This window comes from Microcebus murinus, chromosome 2 (assembly GCF_040939455.1).
Source record: "Microcebus murinus isolate Inina chromosome 2, M.murinus_Inina_mat1.0, whole genome shotgun sequence".
Classification (NCBI taxonomy): Eukaryota; Metazoa; Chordata; class Mammalia; order Primates; family Cheirogaleidae; genus Microcebus; species Microcebus murinus.
In genome coordinates, this window is record NC_134105.1 from 100,163,236 (window position 1) to 100,189,494 (window position 26,259).

Below are 26,259 nucleotides of genomic sequence, written 5' to 3' on the forward strand. Positions count from 1 at the left end.
GAAGCAGAGGCTCCTACACAGTAGGAGGAGGCACGTCCCAGTCCCAAGAGGCCCGAGAACTCTACACAACGCGCGCGTGGCCCCAGCCCCGTCCGTCCGCCATGCGGCCCGCCTGGGGCCCAGTCCGTGGAGGAAGCCCGGAGGGGCGACTTAAGGCAGCTTGGCTGGAAGGGAGGGGGGAGTGGGAGTCTGCCAGTTCCCCCCGAAATGCTGGCTCACTGAGGGGATGAGCTTCTCACCTCCCACTCCTCTCTCTCGAGGGCAGGGGAAAATACAGTCGACAGTCAATAAATAAACCCGAGGCAAGAAGGGACCTCGGGAGACTCTCAGAGTCCAGGAAGACTGGAGGTGCGGTACAAGAGAGGGGGAGGTGATGTGTCCTTGAAGAAGCGTCCATGCTTACGGCCTTTGAGCCCCACTGAGGCCGTGGGGGCAGCTCCCTTCAAAGGTTAAAACGGCTGCCGTTAGGGACAGCCGGATGGGAGGTGGGCCCCACGAGAGGAGCCTTCGCGGACAACTGGTGTTTCTCGATGTCCACCCTCTTCAGGGCGCGGCCCCGGTATCCCTCAGACCGGCCCAGGTATAAGAGGTGCCTCCCGGGACCCCCGGAGTACCTGGAGGGGCCTCCTGAGGGGACTCGAGTGAGCAGGGCAGGGGGCGCACGGTGCGTGGAGAAGGGCAACCTTCGGCTCCCCCCGACCCCTAGCCGGGGAGCCGGCGCGGAGAGAGCGGGTCGGGTGGTGGGAGGCGGGCACTTGCCCTCCGGGGGCACGTCCAGCCTCAGGGGAGGGGCGCATTCCCGGGGAAGAGGGCTGGAACCCGCAAAGAGGGAGGGCGTGGGGGCAGGCTCAGGCGGCAGCGCTCGAGAAGTAAAAGGGGCCGGGGGCTCCGGCCCCTTCCTGGGCTGCTGGGGGCCATGCAGGTAGCGCAGCAGTTCCTCAAGGGTGGTGACTTCCACCGCCTGCCCGGGACAGCCTGGGGGCGGCGGCCTCACCAGCACGCGAGGCGCAGGGCCCCCCGCTGTGTTCCCGCCCCGCGCGCGGCCTGGGCCCTCCTTGGCGTTGTTCCCGTTCTGGTTCCACTCCCAGGGACCCCCGGCGACGCGAAGGTGTTTGACTGGCAGCTCTGGCGTGGACTCCGGGGTGGGCAGGCAGGCCAGCTCCGGCGGGGGTACGCCCTCCGAAGGAGGCAGGAAGGTAGTGTAGAGCTGTGGCGTCAGCGCTGCGTCTCCGTCCTTGGACGGCGGCGGGGGCTCTGGGCCCCCACCGTGTAGCCGGGCCAAACTGCGAAGGGAGAGAGGGCGCGGGAGCCCCGGAGTCTCGATGTCCTTGCCCCGACGTCTGTGGGCGCGGCGACAAGCACAGGAGACCAGGAGGCCAGAGACTGAGGCGCCCAGGGCGAAGGCTGCGGCCACGCAGGCCAGAAGGAGTGGGATGGGCACCGAGCGGGAGGCCGAGGCTGGGGGGAAGTCCCGCACGCCTGAGGAGGAGGAGGAGGCTCAGCCAGGGGCAGGCGGGGTGCGTGGGATGGTGCTGGGCCTGGAGCGTGCCGCAGTTTCCGAGGTCTAACATCGACTCTCCTGCTGCTATTTGGCTTCACTCCCACAGCCTCGACCTTCCTCAGGATTCACCTCCCCTGATCCCTCAACACACAGCCCATTGCACTATGACTTACACACAGGCTAGAGCTTGGGCCTGGGGAGTCCCCATCCCAGTTCTAGACCCTGTAGCCATGCCAAGAGCAAATGCCAAACTGTCAGTGCAGAAGGGGTGGGGCTGGGATCCCCAGCTCTGGGGAGGAAGGGCTCCAAATAGGCGTTAGTGAGCACCAAACACCAAACACAGTGAGGCCCTTAGAATTCTCCAAGAATCAGCAGCCCAACAATCACTCCTATCCCTCCCAGGTATCCCCCTTACCCTGAGTATGAGCTCCAAGAGTGGAAGACTGGGGCCAAGGGTGGGCATCACTTGGGGAACTGGGGGTCCCAGGGGAAGGGCCAGGACCCAGAAGCACTGGTAACAGAGACCAGGTCAGAGCCAGTGAGGTTCCTGATCTCCACCCTTGACACCCATCCAGGGGTCCTTCCTCCCTCCTTTGGAACCCAAGAGTCCAGAACTCCACCCTCTACTTTCCTGTGGGGGTGGAGAAGGGCTCACCATGCAGGACATTCTTTCATTTATTTGTTCAAAAACTATTTTTTAAGTACCCTACTATGTGCCAAGCACTGAGCTATATGCTGAGTATTTGGAGGATGTTGGCCGTTTTCTGAGGCTCAGGGTGTTCAGGGTGCTGGTCTGCTGCTGCCACAGAGCACAGACTTGGGTGTGTGGGCTATGCAAGGGAAGGTGAAATTGGGACAGGAGAACTCACCATAGGCGGAATCCCCGGGGCCAGACCTACTCCCAGTAGCTCCATCTATGAAGGGAGAGAAAGAGCAAAGCTTCAGGGGGAAGCTTCATGAAGAACTGATGGGGGTGGCTGTGCCACAGAAGGAGAAAAAGACAAAAGCCCACACCTGGGATGTTGTCTGTGGCCAACATGGCCATGTGCAATCTGGCTGCGGCTGCATGCAGCCACCCCTTCACTTTACCTTGGCAGTCACCATGGTCCGTGGATTCCTGCTTCCCAGCCCGATCCATGTCAGTCCTAGAAGGGAAAGGAAGGGGCTTGGTGCAGTTTGACACTTTGTCCCCATCTCCCACCCTGGCCCTCAGTTTTCTCTCTTAGTGGTGAGGAATGTTATCCTCAGGAGATCCAAGAGCCTCTAACTTACCCACCAGGTCCCCTGATATCCACACAGCCTCTGGAGCTATGCCATCCACAGTAAGGGTCCTGAGAAGCCAGACAGCTCCTGGGGAAAACTGAGTCATGTGAGACTGGGACCCACTCCACTCCAGTCACATCCATTCTGCTGCCTCTTCTACTCTCACCCTGGCTTACAGGAAGCTCCCAGCCCAATATTGCTATCCCATCCACCCTAATCTCTACTCTAGACTCTGGTTGCTGCCCACCTTCAACCATCCCCTACATTTCCCTGCCACCTCCAAGACCTGTATTTCTGTGCTCCTGGCCCAGGCAGGCCCTAGCCTCAGGCCCCTCTTACCTCTGACAGGCCCCATGCCGGGCACACCGGCTGAGAGGGAGGTAGACGATACAACCAGAAAAAGCCACAAAGAGCCTGTGACCCTCAGTGTCCAGCTCCAGCCCTATGATCCGTCGTGCTGTTTGTGCTGCCCTTTTCCCACTGCACCTAGGGTGGGGCCATAGGAATCAGAGATGGAGCAGGCAAGGCTACTATTTTCCTAGTGACTTGAAAGTGGGAAGGCGCACAAGTGTCTGAGCACTACCCATAAACCACCAGGCCCTACCACACTGTCCAAGTCTTCTCACCAAGCCTTTCTCTACCCCAAAGCTCCTGCCCCGCAAAGCCAATGTTGGAGTTTCCAACCCATTCCCACATCCCCATCTGCCACCTTCCATCTCATCCCTGCTCTGCAGGGGGCCTGCCCTCCTAGGGCCTCACCGGGAGGGGCTGTAGGCATCAATCTCTTCCAGTAGGATGGGCTCAGGTTCCCCAGATCGCCCACCTGGGGGCAGCACCTTCAGCACTGTACCATCATCGGAGCCAAGGAACATGACTGTACTGTTACTGTGGGGACCAGCCATGCCATCCACAGCTACCTGGGTCAGTAGGGCTCTGAAAGAATAGGCCTCAGGTCAGGGTAACCTGCCTAGTGGAAGCCTGAACATTTCAAGGAGAGCCCAGGTGTTCTGGTACCCATACCTGCACCCTTCCTCCACACCCCAGGGCTCCCTTCTTAACTCTTCTTTCTACTCTCATGGTTCTTCCCCCCACCCATGTGATTTACCTTGTGAGGCTAGAGACAGAGGAGAGTGGCTGAGGGCAGGAGGGTGGTTGTTAGTGGTTTTTTTACACCTCACTGTCATACCTGCTAGTGAGAGTGAGGAGAGGCTGATGGGTGGCAGGTGGCACAGCAGGGTCCAGCAGTGGATGAGCCTTGATGAAGGTGAGGACGTCATCAGGGAGGTCTCGAGAAGATGAGAACAAGGCAGCCCCACCTACTCCTGCACAGGATCCTGGCCTGGTGGGAATGGGATAGGAAGGGCTGCCTTAGGGCAGAGATCCTGGGCTTGGTGCAGCTCTATGCCCTCCGCCCTCTTGCCCCACCACTGCTCCCAAACATGATTGGTAAGCCTCACCTGCCCACACACATACACTCAGGCCACTGCTTCCCTTCCCTGTTGCAGACCTTCAGTCCCACTGCCCACCCATTACAGCTCCCTCCCAGGCCTTGGACATGTTTTGTTTTGGTTTTTTTTGAGACAGAGTCTTACTCTGTTGCCCAAGCTAGAGTGCCATGGCATCAGCCTAGCTCACAGCAACCTTAAACTCCTGGCTTCAAGCAATCCTCCTGCCTCAGCCTCCCGAGTAGCCGACTACAGGTATGCGCCACCATGCCCGGCTAATTTTTAATATATATTTTTAGTTGGCCCATTAATTTCTTTCTATTTTTAGTAGAGACGGGGTCTCACTCTTGCTCAGGCTGGTCTCGAACTCCTGAGCTCAAACAATCCGCCCGCCTCGGCCTCCCAGAGTGCTAGGATTACAGGCGTGAGCCACCGCACCCAGCCAGGCCTTGGACATCTTACCCCCTCCTCCCAACCCCTTCTTGGGAACAGACACTGCTTGCTTCTGCCCCCACAAAAGCCGCCCCCATCCTGGGTACCTGGGTGAGGGGACCCTGTCCTCAGACACAGGGGTCCAGGCCCCATCCAGACTCCTCTGCTCCTTGAACTTGCCCTCAAACCCACGCTCAATATCATCCAAGTAGAAGGCACAGACTGCAGAGCCAGGGATGCTGAGGGAGCCAAAAAAAGTAGGATAGATGTTGAAAGGAACCACACAACTCCCAGGTAAGAAGGGTGGCTACCCTTCATACACCATGTGAGGAGGTAGGGCAGCCACTGGGTGCCATGCTAGGAGAAAGGAAGGTGGACAGGACAGCAATATGGCTTTGCTTGGAGCTTTCCCCTCACTGTCCCCATCAGTGGGCTTTAAGAGTTTGGATGCTTGTGGGGGACGGGACAGATCAGGTCACACTAGTCACCTGACCAACCTATTGGTCTGGTACCAACCTATTAGTCTGCGTGGTGAAGACCCCAAAGAGAGCAGAGCGGCCATGCAGGTTCACAGGCCCAGTCAAGGCCTGTAAGACGTCAAAATAGAAGGTAGAGTCTCCAGGGACAGAGCACTTAAGCCGCAGCTTCAGGAAGGACGTCCAGTGGCGGTCCAGGGCCCGAGGTGAGCCACCCATGTCCCGTTTACATACTCGGGCTACACGGGAGAACTGCACCTGGGGGAAGAGAACAGTGAAAGAGAGCCACAGGGCCAGCTGGGTGAAAGCAATGTGGTGAGAGATAAATGTGAAGGTCACAGGAAAAGGAAGGGCATGGTGTGGTAGGTCAACTTGGGTCAAGGGTGAGGGGCACAGCAGGATGTCAGGGCAGAGTGCTGGGGCTGTTCCAAGTTGGGATTGTGTTGTGAAGATGAAGATCAGGAGCTCTCCTCCAACTCAGACAGGCTCCTCAGGATCCAGCAGAACCCTCCAGCTACCCACCCCTGGTGCCCACATCCTTACCCTCCCCAGCCGGGCATCCTCCACAGACACCTCTCGGAAGAAGAAGTAGACATGGTCTCCATGCTCCAAGGCGTGGACAAAGTGTGGCTCTAAGGTGGGAGTGACAGGAGAGCATATGGAAGAGTATCGATATCTGCTCAGAAACTCCTAGCTGCCGATCGCCTCTCCCCACTATACACATGCACACTACCACACCATCTGCCTGCTGCCCGCCACAGTCCTCCCTCTGCACCTCCTCCCCAAGAACAGTCTCCCTCCCCCAGACCTTCCCTGACCTCGGAGCCACTTGGAGTCGTACTTGGCAGAGCGGAGTGGGGGCTGAGACCCAAGGCTTCGGTAAACTACAGCATCACTGGCCTGGAAATCTGCAGCCGTGGCTGAGTACAGACTGCCCTCTGGAGGGATCGGGAGGGTGGGGTCAGAGGAGGGCTAAGGTATTTGTATCTGCCACTTCTTGGGCCTCCCACAGCCCTACCTAGGCCTGGCCCAGCCCCTACATCAACCCTCCACTCAGGGGCAGCCAGAAAAGACCAAGTTGGGAGAGGAGCTAAGGTGGGAGCTCCCTCCAGCCACGTGCCTGCTTCTCACATGCCCATGCACACCTGCAAAGATGGCCACGTTGGACTGGGTGGCGTCAAAGGGGCATCGGGCCTGCCCACTCAGCTCCTCACCCTCCTGCTGCAGCGAAGTTATCTGGGGGCAGAAGGAGCAGGTTCCTGGAACCTCAGGGTCTTGGGAGTCTGACTCCATAGCCCACTCCCTCATGTCCCCTTGCCTCCTTCCCCAACCCCTTCTGGATCCCTGCATTCTGGGCACTCCCATTCCCTGACCCCAGTTCCTGCTCCCTTCTCATCAAACTGATTGCCCATCATGGATTTTCCCCCCAACTCCCATCCTGACCCCCGCCCTCTCCTTTGTACCCCATAACTGCGGCACACAGGACTGAATGAGTTCGTTCCACAGGCAAGGAGCGTCTGGGAGTCCCAGGGAACAAGAACACGAATGTAGTTGTAGCACTCGTCCTAGAGAACCCAAAGTTCTGGGTCAGTGACAGGGTCCTTGGGACTGGGACTAGGGGGTAACAGGAAGGAAGGCTACTCCTCTTAAGCCAGTGAGGAGCAATATGGGATAAAGTCTCAAGTAAGCTATTTGCTAGTCCTGCGGCGTTGGCTAAGTCCTGTGGCTTCTCTGAGCCTTACGTTTCTCTTTTTTGAGGCATGTAAAGAAAACTAAAAATTATCAATTTTCTTTCCTTCTCATTTCCCTCTGTGGCCAAGGATGGGAAAAATGGGAAGGAAATCAGGCATGGTAGAGGACCACTTGGACAGAGCCTGGAGGCAGGGTAATCCTCCTTCCCTCCAAATTCTCATTCTACTGCTCACCGTCAGCTTTCCCCGTACAGCACAGTTCTCCACATCTTGGCTCCTCCATGTTAGATACTGAAGGGAGAAGGAGAAGAAATGGGGCAACCTGGATCCCTCCTCACTATGGCTCCTTTCGGATCCTTCTTCCCACTCACTTGACCCCCATTAGATCTTCCCCAGCCTCCTTTCCATGCCTGCCCCTCCTCTCACACAGCCCCTCACCTTGTTGGGCACCAGCCCCTCTCCTTCTTCTTGGGCTTGCAGATTGAAGGAGAAAACGTGATCCCTGAAGGGGCAGGTAAGGAGGAGTCAGAGTCAAGCCAAGGCACCCCACCTGAGCTCCCATGGTCAGCTGTTCCAGCACAAGAGTGCACACCTCCTGTCCCCTCCCCTCCCCTGTTACTCCATGTCTTGGCATTTGTGCTTTGGGTCCAAGCATGTCCATGTCCCATGGCTTGTGCACCTGCATGTGTCCCCTGCAAGATGCTACAGTGGCCATGCAGGTCCCATGTCTGCCCAGGAGCATGCATGTCTGCCCCACAACTGTGCCATGGTCAGTTTACCGGGCAGCCACTAGCAAGGTCCGGTTCAAGGTCAGGAATCTCTGAAAGTCCAGCCCAAGTTCTGCAGCCACAGCATCATCCTCCAGGCCCCGGAACCAGGATGATGGGGAAGTACCTAGAGGACATAGAGACGGCCAGCCAGGTTACTACATATTTCCCCTCAGAAGAAACGCAGCCATGGACAGAGTGGATAAATGATGTTAGAGGTGCCTAAAAGCTATTAATGAAAATATTACCAGTAACACTGAATACTTAATCTGTGCTAAGCACAGTGTTAGCACTTCAGATGTGTTGTCTCATTTTAATTCATTAACCCTATGAGTAATGTACTAACATGGGCTCCATTTTACAGATGAAGAGCCTGAGGTTCAAAGCCATTAAGGAATTTGCATACGTTTATTTAGCTTGGAAATGGCAGGCACCAGGATTCAGATCCAGGGCCCTCTGCCTCTAGAACTGAGCCCAGTCCCTTCTTGGAACTGCCTTAGGGCCAGCAATTTCCTTCCAGCCTACCTTGCACACTGTCCCATTTGGAGCATTTGCTCACTCCATTATCCCCAGCCCTCTCTGCACCCTCCCCTCAGGCTCTGCACAGGCTACCCCAGCCTTCCAACCTTTCTGCCTCCTCTGACTAACTCTAGCTGCTACCTGGCCTGATCATGGCAACTACAATCATCGGTGGCCAGAGGGAGCCCAGAGTTCAGGGATAGGCAACTTAACATTCATAATGTTCTTGGAACTACTCTGGCACGTACAAGTGTTCGCTACTTTTATCTATCCGTCAACAATTACTCCCACTAACCCAATTTTAAAGTTCATCCATCTTTAAAATTACTCTAAACCCTACATATGTAATAGGAACTGCAAATAAATTTTTCTTCTCAGGAAAAGTGGGTTTGTGCTTCCTTCCTTCCTACCTTCCTTCCTTCCTTCCTTCCTTCCTTCCTTCCTTCCTTCCTTCCTTCCTTCCTTCCTTCCTTTCTTTCTTTTTTTTTTTTTAGACAGAGTCTCACTCTGTTGCCCAGGCTACAGTGCCGTGACGTCAGCCTAGCTCACAGCAACCTCAAACTCCTGGGCTCAAGCGATCCTCCTGCCTCAGCCTCCCAAGTAGCTGGGACTACAGGCATGCACCACCATGCCCAGCTAATTTTTCTATATACTTTTAGTTGGCCAATTAATTTCTTTCTATTTTTAGTAGAGACAAGGTCTCACTCTTGCTCAGGCTGGTCTCGAACTCCTGACCTCAAGCAATCCACCTGCCTCGGCATCCCAGAATGCTAGGATTACAGGCGTGAGCCACCGTGCCTGGCCGGTTTGTGGTTTCTATCATGGTAGGACCTAGGCTTACAGGTGGTAAAAGTGGTAGAGAGGGAGGTAAGAGGTGTTGGGAACCACTGAACTAGTCCCAACCTTCATTTTGTAGCTAAGAATAATAGCAAACATATAAAAAGCATTTACTTTGTGCCAGCAAGTATTGTCAGCATTTTACATGTATTATCTCATGTAATCCCTAAGTTCCCTAAATCATTCCATAAGATAGAATACTTGCTTTTTTTTATTTTTCAGGTCTATGTTGCCCAGTCTGGAGTGCAGTGGCTATTCACAGGTGTGATTATAGTGCACTGCAGCCTCCGATTCCTGGGCTCAAGCCATCCTTCTGCCTCAGCCTCCCCAGTAGGTGGTACTACAGGAGAGCTCCAGCCCAATTGGCTTAGAATACTATTATTATTATTTTAGAATACTATTATTATCTGCCTTTTGCAGATGAGAAGACCAAGGCAAAGAGAGGTTAAATAACCAAACCAAGGTCATACAGCTACTGAGCAGCTAAGCAGGGATTCAAACCTGTTAAGGTTTGGTCTGGCTGAGAATCTATGTTCTTTTTTTTTTTTTTTTTTTTTTTTTGCCACTCAGGCTGGAATGCAATGGCGCTAATGTAGCTCACAACAACCTTGACCTCCCAGGCTCAATGGATTCTCCCACCTCAGTCTCCCCAGTAGTTGGAACTACAGGGATGTACCACCACACCTGGCTAGTTTTTAAATTTTTTTTTTATTTTTTTTTGAGACAGAGTCTCGCTTTTGTTGCACAGGCTAGAGTGAGTGCCATGGCATCAGCCTAGCTCACAGCAACCTCAAACTCCTGGGCTCAAGCAATCCTTCTGCCTCAGCCTCCCGAGTAGCTGGGACTACAGGCATGCGCCACCACGCCCGGCTAATTTCATATATATATATTAGTTGGCCAATTAATTTCTTTTCTATTTATAGTAGAGACGGGGTCTCACTCTTGCTCAGGCTGGTTTCGAACTCCTGACCTTGAGCAATCCGCCCGCCTCGGCCTCCCAGAGTGCTAGGATTACAGGCTTGAGCCACCGCGCCCGGCCTAGTTTTTAAATTTTTTGTGGAGATGGTGTCTCACTATGTTGCCCAGGCTGGTCTTGAACTTCTCCCTCAATCAATCCTCCAGCCTTAGCCACCCAAAGTGCTGGGATTATAGGTATAAACTGCCACACTTGGCCAAGTCCATGTTCTTTTTTTTGAGACAGAGTCTCACTCTGTTGCCTGAGCTAGAGTGCCATGGCATCAGCCTAGCTCACAGCAACCTCAAACTCCTGGGCTCAAGCAATCCTACTGCCTCAGCCTCCAGAACATCTGGGACTACAGGCATGCGCCACTATGCCCAGCTAATTTTTTCTATCTTTGGTAGAGACAGGATCTCACTCTTGCTCAGGCTGGTCTCGAACTCCTGAGCTCAAACAATCCACCCGCCTTGGCCTCCCAAAGTGCTAGGATTACAGACGTGAACCACCGCACCCAGCCCAAGTCCATGTTCTTAAACACCAAATGATGCTGTCTCTAAGTGAATAAACCAAGCCAGGATGAGAAACAACTGATCAGAGGTGTCAGTTCACTCTGTCGGCCCTCCTCTGTTGGTCAGGCTCTTAGCTTCCTTGAAACTGAGAGCCTTCCTGCACCTTGCCTCACGCACATGGGGTCTTGGTCTCTAATTGCCCACAGAGAGGGGGCAAGGTAGGTTCTGGGGCACTCACCTTGCAGGTCAGAGCTCAACAGCGGGAGGGGGTCCTGGGGAAAGGCAGCCCAGGTATGGGGAAGTGAGAGCAGCAGCAACAGTAGCAGCAAGGGCATGAAGTAGGGGGCACGGGGCATCCTGTGTGGGGCAGCTCAGGCCCCAGGGGGTGACCCCTCACCCATATGCTGGCCCTGAAAGGAGACACAGAAAAGTGGGGGAGGGGCCAAGTTCCGCCCACCCCTGATGCAGGCAGGCTCCTCTCCCAGTCTATCCCCAGAAGACCCTGTGGGGCAGGGGAAAGAACCCTCTCTCTGGCACTGCCCCTGTCCCAGCCAGCTGTCATTGTCACTCAAGGCCCTTCCCTCTCCAACTGGCCCAAACTGGCTGGAGTGAGGCCTGTGACCCCAGGTAAGGACAGGACACACCCGCTCCCCCTCCCAGCCTTCTCACTCAGCCTTTCTTCCTCTCTCCTGACTGGGTCTGGGACATTCAGTAGGTGACACCTCCTGGCCCCCCTCTTGCTAACCCCTTCTCAGCTATAATTAGACACTGAAGCCTTAAAATTATAAATAGTGACTCCTTGGCACTGGGAGGAGGAGGAAGAGGGCACCACGTCTGCCTCCCCCTCCCATGCAGACCCCCACAGCACCCTAGGAGCAATGCAGGCACTGTGCCCAGGCAGGGGCAGCTGTGTGGCTGCCACTGTCCTCTCTAGGATTGAGGAAGACAGAGTGGGGGGAGGCAGCCTAGAGGTCACTGTCCTGATCTAAGCTCATGCTTCAGGGGCCCTTCCTGCTGCTAGGGAAGAAGCTGAGTAGGGATGGGGGGAGGGGGCAACTATCTTAGCCAAAAATGAATCTGCATCAAAGCCAGATCAGAGGCTAAATTTAGCTCTGGCTGCAGCTGTTTCCCCCGACCCACTGTGCCCCCTCCCAGCCTCTCCAGCCCCCTGCTCCCTCTCTGGCTCCTATGAACTGGTGTATGTACTTAAAGGGGGGAAGAGCACACCAACCCCCTATGAGGAACCAGGGACAGAAGGAACCAGTGAGGTGAAAAGGCTGAACGTGCCACTCTTTCCCTTCCTTCCCTCATCAGGTTGCCTCTGAAATTGAAATATAAATAATTCAATGACAGGCAGGCAATTGTAACCTAAAGTCCAGGAAAAGATGGATGTGATGGAAGGAATGGTGAGGTAGGCCTCCTTCCCAGCCATCAGCCTCCCCCAGCCAGCTGACCCTCATTGAGATCCACAGTGGGAGGTGGACACCAATCTCTTGCTTTCTCCTAAAATTGAAGTGAGGGGCTGGCTTGGCTCCAGAAATCAGGTCAGGAAGATGAGAATCCTTTCTTTTATGAACAGATAACTGCCCTTCACCAATCCTTAGTTGCCCATCTCACCATGTACCCTAAAAGAGAGACCCTGGGCTTCCAAACCCAGTCCCCTTCCATCTGCCCAGTAATTCCACTCTTGGAGCCAGGACCCAAGTGTCCCCTCACCCTCAATCCAGCGTCACTGGTGGGGAGGCTGACGTCAGGTGGGGTCCCAAGAGAGCTGGAGGAGAGGAAGGGGTAGGAACACCTAATGATGACCCCCTTCCCCAGAGGCAAAGTAGTCAGCTAGCTAACGACCCTCTGGTGTTGAAAGACTGGGCCTTCCTCCCTCCTCCCACCCCGTTTCCGGATGCTGATGCTCCCAGGGGAAGAGAAAGGGACAGGGCTTGTCTTCTATCCCCCGCCCCCCTCCACAACCAAGTTGCCCTGAGCAACTGATGTCTTCACCCTGGAAACAACTCTGGTCTCTGGCAAGTGGGGAGAATAGCTAAACCCTCTTCCTGCTTCCTGGCCACGCCTGCTTCCATCCCCTGTCCTCGGGAGGTGCTGCCCGTTCCTTACCTGGGGAGGTGACTTCTGTGGGGGTTTGAGAGGGATAGGAGACCTCTGACCTGATGGAAGACGGGATAAAAGGAAGGAAGAGACTGAGTTACACCTTCCTTACCACATCTCTCAAGAAAATTCAGAAAAAGTCTATTGAGGCTAGGGTAGGGAAGATGATGCTCTGGAAGTGGGGGAACAGGTGACATTTAGTTCAGTTACAAAGGTGGTGGTGGCTTCATGCCCAGAGATGTGGGGGCAGGAGATGGGGATAGCCCCTAGCCAGAAACTCCTGGAACTGCAGGGCCAGCCTTGGCGAAAGGGGTTACTGGGAGAGTTTGTGGGGCATGAAGACCACTCCCATGTTAAAACCCTCAGAATCCAACAGCCTTCCTAGCAAAAGCACCCTAGCTAGGGACAATAGAGGCTGATTTGCATCTCATTTACATGCTCTTCATTTCCAGGCAAAATGCTCTGACAGCAAGCACCCCCAGCCCCTTCCTTCCTTCCAGAGAGAGCAGGCCCTGCCCCCTCCCACCCAATCTCTCTTCACATATCCCCCACTTTAGGCTGGATTCGTTTAGCCTCTAAAAACACTTGGCTGGCCTTTGCATTGACTCCCTAGGCTCAACTATAATACATTTTTAAGAGGGCTTCCCATGTTTGTTTTGGGGAGCAGCATCTGGGCAGCTCTCATCTAACCTCTGGCCTGGAGAAAGGTTTACTCTGTCCTGGAGGAATCCCTTCATACCTCCCCATCTGAAGCAAAAGGGGCAGACCTGGCCGACTCCTTCTCTCCCCTCTGGATTCTCCCCTTGCTGGGAAGAGGAAACAGCCCCTCTCTCTCCTGGCCCTGCAGCCACCTCTGGGGAGTGGCCGGGGTCATAGAGTCTAGCTGAGATGGGGAAGGGATGGAGAAGAGGAGAGCGGACTGGGGACAATAGCAGGAAGCCTTCGGGCTGATCGCCCGCTCCAGTCCACCTTCCTCAGGGGGAGCAGGGGTGCGCCAAGGAGCCTTGCGGAACCGGCGGGTTCTCTTCTCCAAGACAGTTCTCCCACCTTTAGCTCTCAGCCCCAGGCTCAGCACCTACCCTCCCTTCCACTCAACCCCCAGCGATGATAATCCAGGTGTCTAGAGCCTCGAAAGAGGTGGGCCTGGGGCCAGGGGCTCGACGTGTCTCCCCTTCACTGGATCTGGGGCTCCGAGGAGGGGCGGGTAGCAGAGTCTGGGCCGGGACCGGGTCCCAGAGCCACGTTAGCGGGAGGAGGGGCTGGAGGGGCCTGCAGGCTCAGACGGAGTGGGGATGGGAGCGGGGGTTGGGGAGCAGAGGCGGGTCTCCCAGGCCAGGGAAACAGGGCCAAAGGCCGAGAACCGACGAGGGCGGGCCCGGGGCCGACGCTGAGCGGGGTCCATGGGCTCAGGAGGCGCTAGCCAGCTCGGATCGCCTCCACGGGAGACCTCAGTCTAACAAAGCCCCGGGCCGAGCGGAGTGAAGGAAGGAGATGGGCGCTGGGACCGAGGTTGCTTGGGGGCTTTATTTCCTGACTCTGTGCCAAAGCAACCCCATTGGGGTGGTGCCCAGACTCCCGCTTGCAAAGGGACAGAGGTGCAGCCGTGACACAAAGTCCGGAATGACGAGTCCCCTTCCCATCCCGGTGGGGGCATCGAAAGTGTAGTTCTCCGCGGGTCTCAGAGCCTTAGTTTCCCTTCGGGGGAGGCAAGGGTCCAGGTTTTCCATCCTCAGTGCCGCTCCAAATAATACCCTTTCGTGCTCCCCAACCAAGCGGGACATGACTCGGAGAAAGCCCACTTGAAAAGGTGTCCAGACCCTGCGCCCAGCAGTGCAGTGACGAGGCTCGGACACGGTCCCCCCTCCCTACCTGCACCCCAACTTCGCTGAGCCCCTCCGCCTGCCAGGCATTCAGCGCGCCGACACCCTCATGGGTCCCTCCAGCACTTCAGAAGCTTGCCCCGGGCTTGCCGCGCCCCGTCCCTCCCCGCCTCCCTGCAGCCCCGTCCCTGCTCGGGGTACTTGCTCGGGGATCCGGGTCAGCGGGATAGAGACCGCAGCGGGCGGCCGGCGGCCACGCGCCTCGCAGAGTTCGCAATCCGTGGTTGGGGCTCAGGCGAGATGTGATACGCGTCCGAATTGGATGGTGCTCGGATTTGGGCTTCGGGCAGCTGTCGGGTCAGGAGAGCCCTAGGTCCAAGTCGCAACCTCGACTCCCGCCGAGGATCCGCGGAGGAAAACAATGCGACCGCCCGGAGCTCTGGGCTCGGCCCCAGCCGCCCCGCCCGCCTCCCAGCCGGACCCACCTCCTGCCCGCCTCTGAGTCGGAGAAGCTAATCCCGCCCTCGGAGGTCGGCGAGACACCGCCTTCTCGTCACCTCTCAGCCAATAGCACTGCCCGGGGGAGGGACGCCGGGAGCACAGTCCACCCAGAGGGCCAGGCCGGGAGGGTGAGCTGAAGACCAGAGACAGGCGCGAGATGGACAGGCCCGCGGACAGCCGCCGACACCCAGACAGAAGAAGAGACACGTACAGAAACAGAGACAAGCTGACAGAGCAGAGGCTCTGGGGAGAAATCTTACAAGAGGAAGGAACAGAAGCTGGCAGAAGAGAGAGACAGGAAACCTGGGGGCCTCGGCTGGGCTGGGCTGGGCTGGGCTGGGCCGTCAGAGCCTGCGCGATCCTTCCTCCCTTCCTTCCTTAAAGGCTTTGGCGACCCTGCTCCCTAGGGAGTCTCCCGCCTCTCCCTAACTCTGCCCCAACACTCCGTTTTTCCTCCTTACGCTTTTTATGTCAACCTACTTATTTCTCTCCATATGCTTCTCAGGTTCATTCTGACCCCAATAATAAGGCCTAGCATGCACTTGGGGGCTTGAGGCCTGGGAAAGGAAAAGAAAGTGTCAGCAGGAGGTTTTCCTTGTCCCTATCATCTCCTCCCCTGCCACCTCTACAGTTAAAGCAGGATGGGCTCGGGCCACTATGCCAGGAACTAAGACGTCAGGAAGCCACGATGATGGGCAGTCCGGGCTGCTGGCTGATGGAAGAGGACAGGTGAGAAGGGCTGAACCCAAAAGAGATGTGGAGACCAAGACTAATGGACTCAGAATCACACAGAAAGAAGAGCAACACAGAGATCCCAAAAAGAGAGAAAGTGACCATCTGCCCTAACCCCAGGTAGTCTTACTGCACCCACAGACACATGTCCCATCTTTCCCCAGTGGACTCTGGATGTCCCTCCAAACAGCAAAACTGATCCTTTTCCATCCTTATCCTTCATCAAGACCCTTTGATTCTGGGAATGTCAGTTAGGAGGAAGAATGAGACCACTTCAGACAGAACTGTTTGGCTTCCACCTTGGTATTGCCTGTTAGGATTCTTCCCTGTGTGGGGCTGGGACAAAAGACATTCTCAAAATTCCCAGGAAAGTGGGTGGCCTGGGAGACATTGGTATTCTCAGATAGTTTTATCTGAGTGAGCACTTCCACCCACATTTTAGTCTCTGGACTAGAGGAAAGGAGGGGCAGGGAATTGCCACTGCTAGGACAGCTTTAACTGGACTGAGATCAAAGTGGGTAGCATCACCAACAAGGCTAAGCCTCACAGTAAGCAAGAAACATAAACACACACACAAACACATATATACACACTGAGACAGACAGACACAGATCTAAGGACAGGTGAACCAGTAAGATAAACAGGATCAGAAACAATGGAACAATAAATACCTACACAAGATTAATTGCTGAGGGATCTTGGGTCCAAGGCAATTCAGCAGACAGACAGTTGGGGTTGTTTTATAGGCTGAAAAGAAGTTTTGGGAGAAAGACACCTCCGAATACACAGGCACTAAGAGGTTAAAAGAAATCTCCCCAGCTCCTAGCACAGGGTTTAGGTACTCAAATATCTGCTTATTGAATAGATTAGTGAGTGGGGATTACAGTATAATTCATTTAAAGTTTTAGGGCCCAGCTCAAAGCTCAATACAATCCAATAAGTATTAAACACTTACTTCAGACACAATCTACTGCACAATCCACTGTGGAATGTGCTCCCAGTCTTTAAGCAAATGACCATCTATTTGAATAAAATAATATTTACACGTACTAAATGATTAAAAAGCAATACTGGCTGGGCGAGGTGGCTCACACCTGTAATCCTAACACTCTGGGAAGCTGAGGTGGGCAGATCATTTGAGCTCAGGAGTTCGAGACCAGCCTGAGCAAGAGCGAGACCCCATCTCTACTAAAAAAAATAGAAAATTAGTTGGACAACTAAAAATATATATATAGAAAAAATTAGTTGGGCATGGTGGTGCATGCCTCTAGTCCCAGCTACTCGGGAGGCTGAGGGAGGAGGATCGCTTGAGCCCAGGAGTTTGAGGTTGCTGTGAGCTAGGCTGATGCCATGGCACTCTAGCCCAAGCAACGGAGTGAGACTGTCTCAAAATAAAAAAAAAAAAAGCAATACTAAGTCTCAAAAAAGGCTACTTTGAGCATAAATTCTTAAATGTAAAGAAAAGATAATAAATATTCTCTATGATCACCCTAGAAAAAGATGATGGATACATTTTATCATGGAATACAAGAGAACTTTGGTGTGGGAGTTGGGTTGGTACAAAAGAAAGAAGAAAATGTTCCAAAGAAAGACACAGTTTAAGCAAAAGATTTTACTTGGTGAGCATGGGGCCTGAAACATAGATAGCGAAAGGTTCTATGAGGCTGATTTGTAGGAGTTAGGAATAGGAGACAGGGAAAAGGAAAAAAGAAGACAAATTATGGCAGGCCTGGAATGCAAAGGTAAGTAGGTTGAAATAATCTGATATAAGTAGGATGCCATTTTAAATTCCAGAATAAAGGCATAATTTGTCAGATTTTGTTTTGTTTTTTTATTAGCAATAGACAGACCTGCTAGCAAGAAGACAGGGAGGTCCAAGGATGAGGGGAGAGGGGCAATCAGATAAGGATGATAGGATTGGGTTTAGGGAAAAATGGATGAATCTAAGAGTTATTTCAAAGGACAAATCCAAGTGACTCTTTTTTCTTTCTTTCTTTCTTTTTTTTTTTTTTTGAGACAGAGTCTCACTCAGTTTTTCTGAGTAGAGTGCCATGATGTCAGCCTAGCTCACAGCAACCTTCAACTCCTGGGCTCAAGCAATCCTCCTGCTTTAGCCTCTTAAGTAGCTGGGACTACAGGCGTGCACCACCACACCTAGCTAATTTTTCTATTTTTAGTAGAGACGGTGTCTCACTCTTGCTCATGCTGGTCTCAAACTCCTTGTTTTTTGAGACAGAGTCTCACTTTGTTGTCCAGGCTAGTGTGAGTGCCATGGCGTCAGCCTAGCTCACAGCAACCTCAATCTCCTGGGCTCAAGCAATACTCCTGCCTCAGCCTCCCGAGTAGCTGGGACTACAGGCATGCGCCACCATGCCTGACTAATGTTTTGTGTATACATTTTTAGTTGGTCAATTAATTTCTTTCTATTTTTATAGTAGAGACAGGGTCTCGTTCTTGCTCAGGCTGGTTTCAAACTCCTGACCTCAAGCAATCCGGCTGCCACGGCCTCCCAGAGTGCTAGGATTACAGGTGTGAGCCACCATGCCAGCCTGCCTTTTATTTAGTTTTTAACCCCAGCACTTAGTCATAATGCCTGGCATACAGTAAGTAGAGGAAGAATAAGTGCCTCGAAGATTAAAACCAAAAATAAAAAAAGAAAATTAAAAGCTGTGAACTATCTTCAGCTATGTCAAGCTGAAGTCCTGCTTGACTGCTTTAAATCACATTAAACTTTCTCTTCCTGAACTGATATGAGTACTGATCCTAACTATGGTGAAACCTCAGCTAAACCAAACACAGGACTGTTCCTTTCTGAATATTTTTCCAGACAACTGAAGTTTATCCAATTAAGTGCAAAACATCTTCATTCTGTTCCAAATGGAGATTATTTTTAAAGGTATTATTAATTTCCTGTGAATTATATAGTGGAAACAACACAATTTGGAGTCATTAAGACTTAGCTAGCTCTACCTCTGGAGAATGGCTTTGGATAAACCACTTATTCCTATGGCTGAGTCTGTCATCTGTGAGTGGACATGTTACCTTTCTGCCTACCTCTCTGGATTGAGTGAGATAATATAGATGAAATGTTCTGTAAACTCAAATGTGTCTCACACATTTAAGATACCATCATTTAACTATTTTTTGCTTACTCAGAGGCAGCAATGTGAACTTTTTTTTTAATAGTTTTTTTTTTTTTTTGAGTCAGAGTCTCACTGTGTTGCCTGGGCTAGAGTGCCATGGCATCAGGCTAGCTCACAGCAACCTCAAACTCCTGGGCTCAAGCAATCCTTCTGCCTCAGCCTCCCAAGGAGCTGGGACTACAGGCATATGCCACATGCCTGGCTAATTTTTTCTATATATTTTTAATTGGCCAATTAATTTATTTCTCTTTTTAGTAGAGACAGGGTCTCGCTCTTGCTCAGGCTGGTTTCAAACTCCTGACCTCGAGCGATCCACCCTGCCCACCTCTGCCTCCCAGAGTGCTAGGATTACAGGTGTGAGCCACCACGCCTGGCAATGTGAACTTAATCATCCAGGAAAATAGTAAGCCCAAAGCCTAGGACATATGTAGTTATTACTGTTTGCTCCTCCTCTACGTGGACTAAAAGACTGTCATTTTCAATTGTCTGCTTGTATTCCTAGTCTTCTCTTGTTATCTGTTTTAATTCTCCTTGTTAGCTTCTTGCTTTTCTTTTCTTTCTTTTTTCAGTGTTCTTGCCTTTAAAAACTCCTGTTTCCTATTTTAATTTGCTGCTAATTATATGCTATAGGTTCAGAGATTACTAGAAATGGGAATAGATTACGAGATAATAAAAGAGAGACTTCCCCATGAGTGAAGTAAATGAACATTATTACGTGTGACTGCTATGTTGCTACCATTTTCCTCTTATCTCCTGGTTCCTGATTCTTAGAGCTGTTTTTTCTTTTCTTTCTTTCATTTTTCTTTTTTTAGACACTCTAGCTCTGTTTACAGGCTAAAGTGCAGTGGTGTCATCATAGCTCACAGCAACCTCAAACTTCTAGGCTCAAGTGATCCTGGATCCTCCTGCCTCAGCCTCCTGAGTAGCTGGGACTACAGGCATGCATCACCATGCCCGAGTAATTTTCCTATTTTTTGTAGAGACAGGGTTTTGTTATGTTGCTCAGTCGGGTCTGAACTCCTGGCATCAAGCAATCCTACTGCCCCAATCTCCCAAAGTGCTGGGATTATAGGCATGAGCCATTGAGCTCAGCCTTGGATATGTTTTGAATTTATTCTTTTGGCATTTACTTATTTATTTTATTTATTTTCGAGATTGAGTCTCACTTTGTTACCTGAGCTAGAGTGTAGTGGCGTCATCATAGCTCATTCCAACCTCAAACTCCTGAGCTCAAGCGATCCTCCTGCCTCAGCCTCCCAAGGAGCTGGGACTATAGGTGTGTGCCACCATGCCCAGCTATGTTTTTCTATTTTTAGTAGAGACAGGGTCTCACTCTTGAACTCCTGGTCTCAGGCTGGTCTTGAACTCCTGAGCTCAAGGGATCCTCCTGCCTTGGCCTCCCAGAATGTTAGGATTACAGTCTTGAGCCACTGTGCCTGGCCATCTTTCAGCAAATATTTATTGAGCACAGTATGTGCTTGGCACTGTGCAGAAACTAAAACATAACCTCTGCCCTCATGGAGCTTCCAGTCTAGTAGTAAGGCAGTTAATAATGTTGCAAGTTACAGTGAAGGGTGATTATTACAATAAGGTATGTGGTTTTATGGGACTACCTACTAGAGGGGTCTAATGGAATTAATGGGACAGGGAGGAGGATGGGAAGAGAGTTCTAGGCAGAGGGACAAGAAGTGGGAAGGCCTAGAGTGGAGGAAGAAGGGGAGGGTAGGAGGTGGGGGAGAAAAAGAGACATACCACCAAGTATTAGAGGAACTAAGAGAATTCCAACATGGCTAGAGCAGACTACAAGATGGGACAGACATGAATTGAAGCTGGAGAGGAAAGTAGACAGAGTTACTAGCAGAATTCTGGATTCAGAAGTTCTTACTATATTTGCATCTTCTTGCATTTTCATTCCCTTATTTTTATTTTCCAACTATACATTTCTTACAAAAAGGATTTTTACTTTTCCTGTGATTTTGGTAGTCCAACCTAGTCTTGTCCCCAAAGTGTGTGATCAGTGTATTGATAGAGCATGCAGAAGTAGACTGTTATCACATTCATTACGAGATTGATGTTATTACCTCATAACCTTTTCAGGTAATTATCAGAAAAAAATATAGGCTTGAGAATCACAAAAGGTCTTCATTCCACCATTTTCTGCCTTTGTAACTAAAAGACAGGTTATGTAACCTCTTCAAGCCTCAGCACAAAGGATATAGTGACATTTAATTAATGAGGGTATTAAATGAAGATTAAATGAGATATTCACATAACATCCAACAGAGTAAACTCAACAAATGCTAGCTCCCTTTTTTACTTCTCACTTCCCTCCCTTAAACTCTTAGTCCATTCTTTTCCATCTGCCCCCACACCTTACTCCATAACCATTCCCTCCCCTTTGCATTTTCTAAGCCTTCCTCTCTCCACTGGCTTCTTTCTCTCAGCCTACAAACATTCTCAACTAAAAGCTAAACATAGTCCCTCTCTCAATCCAGCTTTCCATCTCCCTAAGCTTTCTATTTCTCTTCAACCCTTTGACACCAAACTCCTTAAAAAAGTTATCAACATTTTCTAATCCAAGCTGTATGAAGGACCCTCAGCTCTGGCACCTGGGAGTGATGAAGAGAGATGTGGAACAGAAAGGAGCTGAGACCCAGCTACTATCTCCAAGGAAGAGAACCAATGGCTTTGGAGTCAGTGGTATGCTGTCTCCTTCTGAACCTCAACTTACTCTTTAACTTTCTACAACCAACCAACTTCCCAATCCTTCTCATTCTAGAACTTACTTTGTAAAATCACCAAATCCTTAGGTCTCTTATGGCTTCTCATCTTGTGATTAAGTAAACCATTGATCAATTCCTTTAAGTATGCCCTTTCCTCAGCTAAAAATTTACTGAAGCATCCAACACATTCCCACTGAGTTAATTATTTCACTCCCCTGATCACACACATTTAATGCTGCCCCACTGCCTATAGGAAAAGTCTGAACTCTTGAGCAACTTCTTTAAGGCTTGCCACCACGATCTAGTCTTTTCCCTTCAGTTATCTCTCTCTCTCTTTTTTTTTTTTTGAGACAGAGTCTCACTCTGTTGCCCATGCTAGAGTGCTGTCAGCCTAGCTCACAGCAACCTCAAACTCCTGGGCTCAAAGCAATCCTCCTGCCTCAGCCTCCTAGGTAGCTGGGACTATAGGCATGCGCCACCATGCCTGGCTAATTTTTTCCATATTTTTAGTTGTCCATCTAATTTCTATTTTTTAGTAGAGATGGGGTCTTGCTCTTGCTCAGGCTGGTCTTGAACTCCTGAGCTCAAATGATCTGCCCATCTTGGCCTCCCAGAGTGCTAGGATTACAGGCATGAGCCACCACGCCCGACCTTTTTCCTTCAGTTATCTCTTAAACAGCCTGTGCTCCAGACGTATAAAATAAATCACTACTTCTTGAGAATGCCCTGTATTGTGTTTATTCCTGCCCCTATCACCTGGGAAGCATTTCTTTCCCATCTCTGGCTCTTAAATAATTGAATCCATCCTTCCAAGCCTACCTCCTCGGCCCTATCAGAATTAATCTAAGCTTCTTTACTCTCATGATTCTTTAAACCTCTATTTAAGTAACGGCATTGTTTCACTTGCATTACAGCTATCTATACTTAAGTCTTCCTCTCTGACCAGGTTGTTAAGATTTTTTTTTTTTTTTTTTTTTTTTGAGACAGTGTTGCACTCTGTTGCTCAGGCTTGAGTACAATGCAGCTAGTTCAATGCAGCTTCAAACTCCTGGGCTCAAGTGATCCTCTTGCCTAAGCCTCCTGAGTAGCTGGGACTACAGGGTGCACCTTCACACCTGGCTAATTTTTCTATTTTTTTGTAGAGACAGGATCTTGCTCTTGCTCAGGCTGGTCCTGGCCTCAAGTGATACGCCTGCCTTCGCCTCCCAAAGTGCTGGGATTACAGGTGTGAGCCACTGTGCTCTGCCTGTAAGCTTCTTGGTGGTAAATATTTTCGCCTCATTCAACAATTGTGATTTCCCTCTCCTTTTTCTATCACTTTAGCGGCTACAAACTCAGTAAGCTTGTTCCTCTAGTGGTTCAGTGCTGTGCTGACACCTGCTGGTCACATGAGGTTCAGCAGCCCTGGCCCCACTACCTTCCTCCCTCTGGTATTAAGAGGGGGGATAGTCTGTGCCCCTACCTGCCAGGCACTGGAAGAATATGCTGTGGTAACATTGCCCCCCAGCACCACCCTTCAATTTTCTGAACTTTCCCTCCTGACCCCCACCCTAGCAGTTTGGACTCTACATTCTATCCAGTGCTGTAGAAATATAAGGACAGGATCTCAAGGAACTGGGCAGCAAGTAAAGAAAGGAGATAATTTGAGAGCAAGGATGTGCAAAACTCTCCTCCCCACCTCAAGAATCAAGACTTTCCCCGCAAATTCTGTTTTTTTGGTTTTTTTTTTTACTTTTGTCAAGACTTTTTCTAGGTTGCTCTTGGGCCATAGGCCTTCTTAGTGACAGTGGTGATGAACCGGAGGTTGAGCAGAGTAGGAAGGCGGGGCTCAAGGGGTGGGGCCAAGCCAAAGGGCCTTTCACTTGGGAGCTTCTCCATTCTGTCACCTCTCCGGGAACATCCAAGGCAAGACTGGCACCCAGCACAGCAGGTGAGGGACCAGCAATGACAGAAGGGGAAGGGTAGACTTCAGGGGTGATGGTGGCAGAAGGGTCCCTAGCTCATTCAGCCTTAGCTTGCCATATTGGGAAACTGTCACTTGTAGAATTCTTGAGTCCCCTGTAGAGCTTAGTTTTCCCTCGGGAGGCAAGGCAGCCTCTAAAAGAAAGACCTGGTTTGGGAAGGGAGCGGGGGGCAGGGCTGAGATATGGGGATGGATCCGGGTGTGTGACAGAGAAATGCCAGGAAATCTCAGGAGACATGGAGATCCACTGGTAAGGGCCAGAGGGAAAGCATGGCCAGGCCGGAGGATCACAGTGAGGACCCAGATAAGAAAAAAAGGGAGACTGAAACAGGGAGAGGGAGAGGAGTGGACCAAATATGAGATGGTAACGGAGGCAATGGAGAGCTGGGTAAAAGGAAGGCCAAGGAGGAAGGAAGGCTCACATGGAGCAATCTCCTCTTCCGGCTGGGGAGCATGGCCCAGAAAGCCCCAGGGCAAGCTGGGAGCAAAACAAAGTTCTAGGCTCCCACTGGAATGATTTGGCTGGGCAAGAAACCCCCATGGTTACCCGTCTCCCCTGCCTCTTCAGACTCCCATTTTGGTTTGGGGGAGAGGATAAGGCTGCTCCTCACTGCGGTCACAGCCACATCCTGCGGAGCAGGGGAGGGGGAAGTAAGAAGCAAAACAACCAGAAGAACCACAGGCGAACACCATGGGGAGAGAACCCTGGACATGTGCAGCTGATATGCCACCAGAAGGGCCCTCCGTTCAAACAGCAGAAGACTGTAGACCTTTAGTGTTGCCTACCCTGCTTGAGGTGCTTGTTTCTCAGGCTTCCTCAGTGCGCTTCAGCCTCACTGAGCGCATTCCAAGGAAGGAGATTTCTTTGGATTATGTGTTTTTAAGCCCATTTTAATCATTTACTAGTGACTTGGGCCAAATTGCTTAATTTCTCTTAGCTTCAGTTTTCTCATCACAAAATGAGGATACCTACCTTTCAGAGGGTTGAGAAAACCAAGACGATTCACATACAGCACTTGGCACATAGTAGGTCTCCAGTAAATGTTAATTATTATTCTCATTAAGACTCTTGGGACTCCCATGTTTCTTCATTCTTTAAAGGCAATACGGCACACTAGCTGACAGGAACTTTTGGGTCAGAAAAATAGTTGCGTTTGATCTCAGGTATATTATTTAACATAAGCCTCAGTTTGCACACTGTAAAATAAGGAGAGCAATACCTATACCTCATAGATGTATGGTACATAGTCAGTGTTCACAAATGGTAGCTGTAAGAATTATCTGCCAGGTAAGCCCTACCTTCTCCATTGCAGCAGCAATAGTCTGCTTCCCCTTGAGACTGAGCTCACGGTAGGCCAGCCTCCTGTGTGCTCACATTCCTCCAGCCAGAGCCATCACTGTCCTCCTAGGCTGTTTTGGAGATCAAGATTTCCTACAGCACTAAAGGGAAAAAGCAGGAACAGGGAACGAGGAAGCCCCATGGGAAAGAGATGACAAACAAAGATGATGAGATAGAAACCAAAGAAGCAACAGAAAGGGGAAAAGCCGTTTCTTTCTTTCTAAGGAAGCTTGTGGCCTTTCTTCTTCTAGTGACTGACCACATACCCGAGTTCCCAGGAACCATGGAGTCCTTCAGCTCAAAGAGTCTGGCACTGCAAGCAGAGAAGAAGCTACTGAGTAAGATGGCAGGTCGGTCTGTGGCTCATCTCTTCATTGATGAGACAAGCAGTGAGGTGCTAGATGAGCTCTACCGTGTATCTAAGGAGTACACGCACAGCAGGCCCCAGGCCCAGCGGGTTATCAAGGACCTGATCAAGGTGGCTGTCAAGGTGGCTGTGCTCCACCGCAGCGGCTGCTTCAGCCCCAGTGAGCTGGCCCTGGCTACCCACTTTCGAGACAAGCTGCGGCAGGGAGCCATGACGGCACTTAGCTTTGGCGAGGTGGACTTCACCTTCGAGGCTGCTGTTCTGGCGGGCAAACTGACCGAGTGCCGGGATGTGCTGCTGAAGTTAGTGGAGCACCACCTCACACCCAAGTCACACGGTCGCATCCGCCACGTGTTTGATCATTTTTCTGACCCAGACCTGCTCACGGCCCTCTATGGGCCTGACTTCACTCAGCACCGTGGCAAGATTTGTGATGGGCTCAGGAAGCTGCTGGATGAAGGGAAGCTCTGAGAGCCCCAAATCTAGCACATTTCACCTTGGCAAAATGGCTGACTGAGAAACAACAGACAATGGGCTTCCTAACCCTGCTCATCTGCACTAATGCTTTTCAATCCTCAGGCTTCATTCTTTCCCAAGAGCACTTTGACTCTGAGACCACCCCACCCCCAAACAGCTGGTGGAGAAGGAGCAATGCTGAGGGGTGAGGCCCCTCTCCCACTGTAGCCCCAGGACAGGAAACAGAGCTGCATGAAAAAGACGAAGTGATACTTGGATCTCCATTTCTCCCATAAGGGACTTCTGAAACAGGGAAAGCCCCTCCTCTATGAACCCACGGGAGGGGGCACAACCTATATAACCCCTCCAGGGACACTAAAGACAGAAGGGGGTAAGGTGGCCCTTAGAGACAGAGCTTGGACAGATACCAGAGGCTGTGTTTCACAGTGCAGAAAGAAGGGGTGAGGGCAAGGGAGATTCTCTCAGGGGAAATAAAACTACTAAAACATGCACAGGGCTCAATGTTTAATCTCTCCAGCTTCTTATACCTTACGATCATCACAGAGGAAAGGAGGTATATAAAAACACCATCCATCTCACCTCTCACCACCTCCTACAGAAGACTGAGGCATATTTCCAGTATCATTAAGGTTCTTTGCCTACTTCTGTTTAAGAAACAAAAAAAAACCTGTACCACATATCAGTGCTACAAAT

The 26,259-nt window shown here is 51.4% G+C and overlaps 2 protein-coding genes across 6 annotated transcripts; one reads left to right on the plus strand and one right to left on the minus strand.

Moving 5' to 3' along the window:
* Nucleotides 1-228: 228 nt before the first annotated feature.
* On the minus strand, nucleotides 229-14,815 carry SEMA6C (semaphorin 6C). 5 transcript variants are annotated; one of them, XM_076000117.1, is made up of 21 exons: nucleotides 14,527-14,815; nucleotides 12,511-12,560; nucleotides 12,115-12,169; nucleotides 10,637-10,808; nucleotides 7,588-7,702; nucleotides 7,247-7,310; nucleotides 7,043-7,099; nucleotides 6,581-6,682; nucleotides 6,263-6,353; nucleotides 5,936-6,055; nucleotides 5,661-5,749; nucleotides 5,158-5,375; nucleotides 4,749-4,880; nucleotides 3,951-4,103; nucleotides 3,524-3,697; nucleotides 3,104-3,250; nucleotides 2,774-2,851; nucleotides 2,591-2,646; nucleotides 2,371-2,415; nucleotides 1,917-2,012; nucleotides 229-1,479 (listed from the first exon to the last, which is right to left on the minus strand). In XM_076000117.1, exons 4-21 carry the CDS (start codon nucleotides 10,752-10,754, stop codon nucleotides 443-445), a joined length of 2,892 nt encoding a protein of 963 aa, XP_075856232.1. In that variant the 5' UTR covers nucleotides 10,755-10,808; nucleotides 12,115-12,169; nucleotides 12,511-12,560; nucleotides 14,527-14,815; the 3' UTR covers nucleotides 229-442. The 5 variants fall into 5 exon arrangements, with proteins under 5 accessions (XP_075856232.1, XP_075856229.1, XP_020139623.2 ...); XM_076000114.1 differs by lacking the exon at nucleotides 1,917-2,012; XM_020284034.2 differs by lacking the exons at nucleotides 1,917-2,012; nucleotides 12,115-12,169.
* An 8,454-nt stretch (nucleotides 14,816-23,269) lies between these two features.
* TNFAIP8L2 (TNF alpha induced protein 8 like 2) lies at nucleotides 23,270-26,055 on the plus strand. The gene is made up of 2 exons (XM_012767556.2): nucleotides 23,270-23,350; nucleotides 24,974-26,055. Exon 2 carries the CDS (start codon nucleotides 25,006-25,008, stop codon nucleotides 25,558-25,560), a length of 555 nt encoding a protein of 184 aa, XP_012623010.1. The 5' UTR covers nucleotides 23,270-23,350; nucleotides 24,974-25,005; the 3' UTR covers nucleotides 25,561-26,055.
* The last annotated feature ends 204 nt before the right edge of the window (nucleotides 26,056-26,259 follow it).